This window comes from Amborella trichopoda, chromosome 6 (genome assembly GCF_054954075.1).
Source record: "Amborella trichopoda isolate Santa Cruz 75 chromosome 6, AtrichopodaSantaCruz75HAP2 v2.0, whole genome shotgun sequence".
Lineage (NCBI taxonomy): Eukaryota > Viridiplantae > Streptophyta > Magnoliopsida > Amborellales > Amborellaceae > Amborella > Amborella trichopoda.
The window spans coordinates 6,760,824-6,771,057 of NC_142341.1; the positions used below are offsets into that span (position 1 = coordinate 6,760,824).

General features: G+C 37.0%; 1 protein-coding gene across 1 annotated transcript; it reads left to right on the forward strand.

Annotated features, from left to right (window-relative positions):
* The first annotated feature begins 6,866 nt into the window (after positions 1 to 6,866).
* Positions 6,867 to 9,914, forward strand: LOC105420673 (pentatricopeptide repeat-containing protein At5g50990). Its single transcript, XM_011625219.3, has 2 exons — positions 6,867 to 8,769; positions 9,713 to 9,914. Exons 1-2 carry the CDS (start codon positions 6,932 to 6,934, stop codon positions 9,750 to 9,752), a joined length of 1,878 nt encoding a protein of 625 aa, XP_011623521.2. The 5' UTR covers positions 6,867 to 6,931; the 3' UTR covers positions 9,753 to 9,914.
* The last annotated feature ends 320 nt before the right edge of the window (positions 9,915 to 10,234 follow it).

Genomic DNA, 10,234 nt, shown 5'->3' on the forward strand with positions numbered 1-10,234 from the left:
GTTTCTTAAGGTTTTCGTTAGCTTGATTCTTCTTATGAGATTGAACATGGACTGTTGATCAATGGTAACTTGTGGGGTGAGAGATCTGAGCCATCCATTCCATAGATGTGTCATTAATATTATGAAAGGTGCACGAACTTTTATCCCACTTTCCTAAACCATTTTCCCATCAATATAAAACAAGTTAAATTAATTTTAATTAAATATTGTGCATTCTATAAAATAGCACATCTCTACACATATTTTTCATAAATCTATCAAAGATATATCAAGTCATTATCTACTTCCATATTAAGTCAATATACGGTCAATACATACTCAATCCATACTTTGACCACATGTCACAATTTACCAAAACATAAGGTCACATGGACCACAGAACAAAACTTTCTACAAAATAGAAAGTTGTAACGGGTGGGGCGTACCACCCATGGGAGGCACATGTGGGTCTCACCTTCTAGAAACATGGTGGGCCCATGTGCACAATTGGGCCCCATGATTAATATTTTAAGCATTTAAAATTAACAAAATAATTTCTAAAGAATATTAAAACATTGTAAAATCAATATCTTTAATTTTAGAAATCCAAAAATTATAATAAACTATCCAAAGGTTCATAAAAATTCAAATAATAATTTCAAAATAATCATTATCATAAAATAAACACAATTAAAATGGGAAATAGATTCATATGGTTTAGGAATTGAATCAACAATAATGGGGCACTCCACCTTCAATTGTGAACTACGGACTACACTTGTTTTATCAGACCGACCTAATATTTCCCATAACCCACAGTCTAAGTAGGGGCTCATTAGTGGGTCACCAAAGTCTGACCGATATGCCAAGGGGTTGTAATCTCAATCTGTGAGTTACAGGTCCTCCCCTAGAGATGAGTTCAAGTCACCAAGACCTGATGCGACCACAGCTCTATGGCGCATCGGGGGGCGACCACAGCCCTATGGCGCATAAGGGGATCTCTCTCACATGTATACGCTTCACCCTAAAAGGTGGATTGCTTTCCCGAATGATTTATTGATATGCATGCCGTGTGATGGCACATAGATGTGGTTTTGGCCCCCGTCTCTTTAGGCCACCATCACACACAAGGGTCACACAGTCCCTCGGTTTACTCATCCGGGCATATTCTCCAACCTCATCAAGGGCTAACCCATGAACCGTTATCGGTTTGTTCTCTATGCCCAGGTAACATGGTTTTTCCCAACCGACTGGCCTAGATCGTCAAACACAGCCCGGTATCTGCAAACATCATTTACATGGTATGCTATACGAGGGACCACACTCCCACTGAGTTCATGTTCCACTATATCATTTCATTTTACAAGCACTCATAAGGCCACATAAACCGAACATCCCTATCATCCTTTCTATATTTAACATTCATCTCCATCAGTGTATCCATCCATTTATAATTAGTTAGGTTGGCAAATTTGATCTAATATTTGATGTACTTCATTTGGTTAACTCGTATCCATCAAGGGAGTAATGAAAATAAGTCAGCTAGCCCAAATCCTTCATTTTGAATGAATGATTGAGAGGATCTTTTAAGTGTTATATATTGTCATGGTCATCTCTTGTAATAAGGATATCATCAACATATAAGAGAAAAATTATTATCCATGATGAACAATGGTGGGTAAATAACGAATAGTCATGAGTACTTTTTGTGAACCTTGCATCCAAAATGACATGTCAATATCGTTCAAACCATGCTCTTGGAGCTTGTTTAAACTATAGAAGGATTTCTTGAAATCACAAGCCATAGACTTGTTATGACAATACTTGAGAGGAAGTCACATATATACTGTATTTTTCAAATGTCCAGGAAGAAATACATTCTTCACATTCATCTGAGAGATAATTCATTGACGAATAGCTGAGATGGCAATTGTTGTATGTATTGTAGTCACATAACAACTCAAGTAAATGTTTTGTTATAGTTTATGCCATATTCCTGCTTGTAACCTTGAGCAACAAGTTGTACTTTACATCACTCAATCCCTCAATCAAATTTAAGCTTCACATTAAAGACCCATTTACTTCTAATAATAGATGTATTAGAAGGATAAGATAAAAGATCCAAGCTGTTATTTTTCAACAAAGCACTCATCTCTACATCCATGCCCTCCTTCCAACATGGCATAGTAGAGGCTTGCTGGAAAGTGGAAGGAATATCAACTGAATCTAAGGGGAAAACAATAGTCTATGAAGTAAACAAAGGTCTAGGTGGGTAGAAAGAATATCAACAATATCAAGAGATGTAAACAGATATCTAAGATGTAGTGAAAAATCAAAATCATCAAAGGAAAAACCATATCGAGTAGGTAAGTGAGCTACATATGAGGAATGTCGTAACTGAGTAGATTTATCAGAAGAAACAAGGTTAGGAGAAAAAGAAGAGGGAAGAGAACCATTTACAGTTAGCGTAGAAGCCTGACATCTCTCTAGTAGGTGAGCTTAATAAGGCGCGGATGAGTTTTGTTTGCCTTGTTGTTGATGAACCAAAGTTGTGGTGATTTATCAGTGGAACTGGTATATGAGAAATTTGAAAAGAAATGAGCAGATAACCATGTTTCAGCAATTGAAGAATAATAAAAGAGGCTTTTTAGAACGACGACATTGCAAGAAACATGTATACAATGAGCTGTTGGACCATAAGGACAATAACCCAAAAAAACATAAGTGGCTGCTTAAACAGAAAAATTTCGTTCTTTTATGTGCTGAAAGATGAACAAAATAAATACATCCAAAATTTTGTAAAAGAGAATAATTAGGATGAACATGAAATAATGAATAATATGAAGATTCTTTATGTAAAACTAAGGATGGGAGACCGTTTATGAGATAAACAACTATTGTAGCTTCAATCCAAAAAATATGAGGAATACGGGCGTAATAAATAATGGTCTCAATAACTTTTAGGATACGACTGGTTTTTTTCTCAACTATGATGGGTTTTTAAATATTATTGAAAATCATTTGATAGGTATTCTCCTCTAGAGTCTAACGGTAAGTTTTTTTTTTTTTTTTTCTTTTTTTGTACCAAACTAGGTTGGCACTACAGATAAAAAAGTTTGAAAGGGGAGACCACTTAGATTTATGACCTATAAAGTATATCCAGGTTTAGCGTCTACAATCATCAATGAACAAAACAAAATACTTGTATCCCATTCTAGATAAAATTAGAGCAGAACCCCATGCGTAACTATGAATAAGATGAAAATGTGTAGTCGCTTTATCTACGCGAGTGGGAAAAGTCAAACTAGTGCTTTTGTTCGAAGAACAACTAATACAAGATTTATAGATAGCATTTAAAACAAGCACTTTGTATTTGGATGACCAAGTCTCCGATGCCACATATATTATTGTTTATAAGAAACATAAAAGTCAGAATTTGAAGGAGAAAAGAAAGAAGCATCATGGCTTGGTTTATCAAATTCCAAGGTGAACAAACGAACAATTATACGCTACTTCCCTTTCACTGTCCCAGTGCGTAAGCCCTGTGTCACATAACCGTAACAAGAAAATTGAATATTGTAACCATCATCAACTAGTTGGGGGGTAGTGATTGGATTAATAATTAATTTAGGAACCAAGAGAACATTAGGAAGTGAAAAGGTGCACTAGGGGAGACACAGAGTGAGAGATTATCAGTACCAGCAATATTAGATTTATTTCCATTAGTTGTGATAATCTGCCCATTACCTTGGTATGATTTAGGAGATGATGAACTTGTGTGCACTCCAGTCATATAATTAGAGGCACCCGAGTCAATAAACCAAATGGCATTCACAATAGGGGATATATAAGAGTCCATTCTAGATGAACCCATAACAGATAAAGCAGAATAGATAGTCGTAGACCCCAAGTTTTCTACCAATTGTTGAATATCAGCTGGCATAACTGTTGTCTGGGACCCTGTCGTATTTGGGGTATGGATAGTAATTGTTGGAGGGATTTCTTATCTCGTATATACCATTAGTTTCTCTGTAAGAACGTTTCCTTATATTTGATGCCTAGCTGCCTCGCAGAGGACGATCTTGACACTCTATAATAATATGCCCAGGATGTTTACAACAATTAAAAAAAATATATTCTTGGATTCTCGAGGGTATGTTCTCTCTTGTTTTCTTCTTTTTTGTTATGAACTTCCTTTTTTTTTGGATTTTCAAAGTCCAAAAATGATTTGGAATTTTTGGATCTTCAAAATCCCAAAATATGGATATTCAAAACCTAAAAGGTCGTTTGCCCCATTTGTTCGTAATTTTTATTTGCTTGAAGCATTTTCAGATATTCAAAATCCAAAGTTTAAAAAATAAAGCAATTCTATTGGAATTCTTTTTTTATAGTATTTTCCTATTTTAACTCCACCATTGCCAGTCCCAAGCCCATAGAAAAGAGCTGTGTTAGGTGGGAAGCCAGCGTAAAACTTTGCTACATCTTTTTTATGAATCTTAAACCAACGTTATATGCTCATGTTAGAGTGTTTGGTCTGATTGAGAGAATGGCACATGACTTAACGGAATGGCTGGGCTGAACATGGTTCGTGTAGTTGAACCCAAATAGTTTTGATAAGGCTTGGATGATGAATCTTTCCAGAATTTTTTTCAAGATCATAAATTTTTTAAGTTCAAAATTTCAAAATTCCAAAGATTCTATTAATCGTTTTGAATTTAGAAAATTTGAAAATTTTAATTATCAGATTTAGAAAATTTGATTTTCTTAATATTTTGTTTTTTAATTTTGAAAATCCAAAAAGGCTCATATAAAAATTACAAAAAAAATCATTAAATTTTAAAAATGATTATTTTCAGAAATCGGAATCATGGGTTTTTAGCTCCATTTAGAAAAATTACGAATAAAGTGGGTACAAATGTAATAACAAAAAATATTTAGATAAGTAACGTGAAATAAAAAAGAATACAGCCACTGTAGTTTTCTCGTAGTTAGTATGCCCCCAGCAAACTATAACTCGAAAGCAGTAGTATTATGTTAAAAAACCAACAAGCAATGGCTAGATCAAAAGCCATGGCGTTAGCACATCTGTTTTCTCTTCGCGCATAATTTTCTTCACAGCTAGTTAAGCACTTAAAAGATTGACCAAACAAAACGTAGAATTTGACATGTATGCCTTCTTGGATCTTCGAATTGAGAGAGATCAAGAATTCTCACTATTTCTTATAATATTATAAGTTTATTCCTCTTGACTGAATCCATATTAGCATACTCATTTTCAGTGGTTTCCTTTATCAAACTAGATTAACATACTCATTTTTGGTGGTTTCCTTTATAAAACTAGAGGCAATTAAAAAAAAGGGAAAATATCTCTATACTTTATATTTTTAAGTTTCATTTCACAATAGACCCAAGGTTTTAAAAGATATATTGGGGCATAAAAATTGTAGATTTTATTTCTTCTAACTTCCTGAGCTAATTTAAACATGTTTTTTTAGGTCAAATAAATAAAAAAGACAATCCTTTTCTAAAACTATCATAGGTCAAATAAATAAAAAAGACAGTCCTTTTCTAAAACTATCATCCCTTTCTAAACCTCTCTCCACATATGCCAAACCCACATTTTCTCTCTCCATATCTGCCAAACCCATCTCTCTATTTCCCCCAATTTCTCTCCTCATGTCTCACTCTCTCTTCCCGTGATCCCCCAACTCTTTCTCTCTCCTCGTGATGGACAAATTGCATAACCCAATTTGACTCCCAACCTATATAAAAGCTTCAATTTGACTGCCAACCCATTTAAAAGCTACAATTTGGCTGCAAACCCATCTAAAAGCACAGAGGATGTGTTGTGGGAAACTTTGAAAGAGAATGTGTTTTGAGAACCATATCTATATTGGTTCTTGAAAATATTTACTGACGTCATTGAAGCTTTGTGCTCCATATAATTTTAAATGCTTATATTGTAGATAAAGAGTTGGGTGTGAAGAGAGAGTAGGAGACAAGGGGAGAGAAAAAGAATGGAAAATACGTAAAGAAAAAAAAGACAAGGAGAGAAAAAATAGAGAGAAATATAAGGGGAGAGAGAGGGGGGTTTGAGAGATGGGGAGAGAGAGATGGAGAAGAAGGCATGGGAAGAGAGAGAGAGAGAGTAAGAGACATGGGAGAGAAAAAGAATAGGGAATATGAAAAAAGAGAGAGGACTGAGAAAGAAAAAATAGTGGAATAGGAGAAAAGAGAGAAACAGTGGAATAGGGAAAAAGAGAGGATTGGGAGAGAAAAAATAGTGAAATAGAGAGACAGAGAAAGGGGTTTGAGAGATGGGGAGAGAGAAGGGTTTAGAAAAAAGATACATTTTCAAGTTTGACTAGGAGAGAGAATGAGAGACTCAGGGAAAAAAAGAAGTTCGAGAGTATATAAGTGAAAATAGAGAAATGATTGAGTTTAAAAAAAGTATGTCTTTTTCATATTTATTTAGATTAAAACATAGATTTAAAGTGGCCAAGGGTTAAAATAGAAGGCATGGAGATATTATCCTTTTAAAATAGAAGACAAGGCGATATTATCCTTTTAAAAAAAAGTGGGCTAAGGCACTAGTCTTGAACAACTCGGGGTTGGGCTTGTTCTCTACCGTGGATTGGGATCGCTCGGTCGCTTGCTAGGTCAGATTGGAGCATGAGGACACGTTACCCATCCTCGCTCCAAGAATGGCGAAAGCCAATACCCAATCCGCGACTCCTTTGCAGGCTCCATAACAAGAAATACACGGAAATCAGAAAGAAAGAAATCGGTTGAACGTTCATCCGGCTTTTTGAATGACTCGATTCGTTGATGGACGTTGATTAACTCAAATGTTCACCAAGATATTCATATGGCAGAGTCTAAATAACAAACAAACGATAGAGCGAGAGAGTGATGCACACACCAAAAGCGAACAGAGAAGGTAAACTCACCCATGCGCGTTGGCCTGTGCGCACCCGGACTAACACGCGCCTGCATCGCCCTGATCCGAGCTCAGCTTGTCAAAGGCCAACCCGAACACGCTCTCCTCTGTTACGCACGCGCTCGAGCCCATGGCCATACTCCGTCCCCTCCCACCCTTGCGCTAGCCCTCAAGGCATCACGCCTCACTGGCCACCGATCGGTTGGTGCAGAGGCCCACGCCACATCTATCAAGCTCGGTCTCTCTTTTCGACCCTCAATTTTTGGTTCACTCATTGCTATGTATGCGTGTTCCTTTGGCCTTGATGATGCACGAAAATTGTTCGATGAAATGATCCAGAGGAAAGACGAGGAGATTCACAAACCTCACTATTCTGTAGAGAGACAAACACAGGAATTGTTGCATCAAATGACAGAGATAGACACCCGCGAATTGTTAGAGGATGAGAGAGGAAACCATGGTTTGTTAGAGGAAGTCGGTGGCATCCATGGCAGCAAACTGTTCGACGGAGTAAACGACAAAGAAGCTGCTGAGGTGGTTGGGGGCAATGCCATGATTGCTGGTTATGCGCGTGCCGGTTGCATATCAGAAGCCATGCACGTGTTTGAGGCAATGCCTATACGTGACACCATATCATATAACTCAATTATCTCGGCTTGCAATAGGGCAGGCAACCCACAATTGGGCATCTCTCTATTTCGACAAATGCAAGCTGTAGGCCTTAAGCCTGATTGTTACTCCATTGCAATCTCTCTTTCTTCATGTGCAAATCTTGGTGCATTAAACTTGGGCATTTATGTGCACAATTGTGCCAATGCCAATGCAGTGCCACTAAACCACATTGTGGGGGCGGCCCTAATCGATATGTATGCGAAATGTGGAAGCATAGATATGTCTTTGACAGTATTTTCGCAGGCCCCACGAGCCCATGTATCTGCTTGGAATGCAATTATTGGTGGCCTTGCAGCATATGGTCGGGCCCATGAGGCTCTCAACCTCTTCACAGAGATGCAAAGGGAAGGGGTTGAACCCGACACTATAACTTTTACCAACATACTGACAGCATGTAGCCATTGTGGTTTGGTAGATGAAGGTCTGTGTTACTTTGATCGCATGTCAAAAGAATTCGGCTTAACTCCTGAAATTCAGCATTATGGCTCAATAATTGACATGTTGGGTCGGTCTGGTCTTTTGAAAGAAGCCCAAAACTTCATAGAATCCATGCCTTTGAAGCCAGACTTGGTTTTGTGGCGAGCTCTCCTTAGTGCTTGTCGTAACCATGGGGAGGTGGACTTTGGTGAAGGAGCCATTGATCAGATTTTGAATTTCAGGTCAAAAGATAGCGGAGATTATGTTCTCATATCAAAATTGTACTCTAGTTTGAGAATGTGGGATAAAGTAGAAAAAGTATGGAAGGTGATGAAGAAGAAAGGGATCAAGAAGAATCCAGGATTGAGTTGTATCGAGATTAATGGTGAGGTTCATGAATTTTTATCTGGAGATCGATTACACCCATTTTCCGACAAGATTTATAGAGTTTTAGATGAAGTGATGAAGAGGTTGAAGGCTAATGGATTTGAGCATGAGACAGGTGTTTCCATGATTGATGTGTTGGAGGAAGAGAAGGAAGAGATGTTGGGTTATCATAGTGAGAAGTTGGCTGTGGCTTTTGGGCTCCTGACTACAAGCCCGAGGAGCTTGATAAGGGTGGTGAAGAACCTGAGAATTTGCCATGACTGTCATTCTGCAATAAAGATGGTGTCTAGGATTTTTTGTAGGGAGATTGTGGTGAGGGATCGGTTGAGGTTCCACTGTTTCAATGCAGGATATTGTTCATGTAACGATCATTGGTAAATCCCCTGGCCTTATATTTAGTTTAGGAAAATAAAATTAAACCCAGCTTGATACCAATATATGTTTTATTCAACATACAGTTTGCGTGCCAACAAAAGCTTTCAAATTTTGAGTTGGATGAAAACTGGTACTGTCAGTTTTCATCTCATTCACAAAGTAGTGGCATTTCCATATTTCATCTCGCACCCATTTGGCTTACTAAATAACATCTAAAGGTACAGTTTCAACCATGAATGCCCTGCGACCCAAATGCTGTTACAACCGTGCCAGTCCATTATTGGGTTGCCATGCAAAAGTGACCTGGAAAAATACATACTAATTTGAATTAAACGTATGTCTAAATCGACACCTATACTTGGAATGCTACAAATTTCTACAAGATTAGCTGTATAATCATCTCCATTTTTTTTTTGATAAGAATGTATAATCATCTCCATTAATCCATTAATACTACAATTGTGTATCAGTGCTAATTCTTGCAGCCATAGAGCCTTTTTTCATAATATGTTCTAACTTGTAAGAGAGGTTCACTTTCATTGGTATATAGAAAAGTGTATTAATGTGTTTCTCCTCAGCTGAACATCTGTTTACATAGAAAACTATTGGAATCTTGAATGAGACATAGGATTGCGTTATAGAAGTCATGTCACTAGGGTATTGACGTAAAAATATGTTTAGAGAAATGTGAGTAATAAGGTAGAGGAGTGATAAAGGAACATACTGTGCTTTACATGATGAAAGAGAAAAACAAGAAGGGCAAGGGAGAGGAGGGAAGTCAGAGTGGGGGCATGCTTACAACAGGGCTACAAATAACAGAATGTGTGAGACTTATGTAATAGATGTCTGATTCTTTTCTTAAGGGAAAGCAAGGGAAAAAGAAAAACATTACAAGAAGGATTTTGTTTTAAGTTGTAATTGATCTTGCTCCTGATCTTCCAGTGAGTTCAGGTTCTTCTTGGACTTTTTGGACCCGACCTAGCTTGGAGTATAGAGCAACAATTAGCAGAGAATAAAAGCTTGCATCTACGTTGATGCAGATGCAGAAGAATTTCAAGCAAATCTCTTATCCATGTAATTGCAGAGGTCCAGAGAAATTTGTAATCAGACTGCTTTCATTTTATTCAAAATTTTGCTAAGAAAAGAATGAAGGCTTGCTTTTATATTTGGTGGAAATCTGACGACAAGTTTTAAGTAGAGATTACTTTCACTTAGAAATTTGCAGAGCATCGCTTTTTCCTATAGAAATGGTGCATGGCGATACATGCGTATTTGTGTAGACCAATAAATATTCCTAATTCTACTATATGAACACATTAGGTTGATAATATAGCCATAGATGGTGCATTCCCCTTAAAGTTGAGCTTGTGAATATTTTCAATAGAATTTTTTGATACGAAATATAAAAATGATTTTACTTTTTTTAGTTACAAAAGCTGTATCAATAACTTGTTTTACTAGTTG

Coding starts and splice junctions, on each gene's coding strand:
- LOC105420673 (XM_011625219.3), top strand. CDS start 6,932: ATGCGCGTTGGCCTGTGCGCACCCGGACTAACACGCGCCTGCATCGCC. Junction 8,770..9,712: donor TGTTCATGTAACGATCATTG/GTAAATCCCCTG, acceptor CTGATCTTCCAG/TGAGTTCAGGTTCTTCTTGG.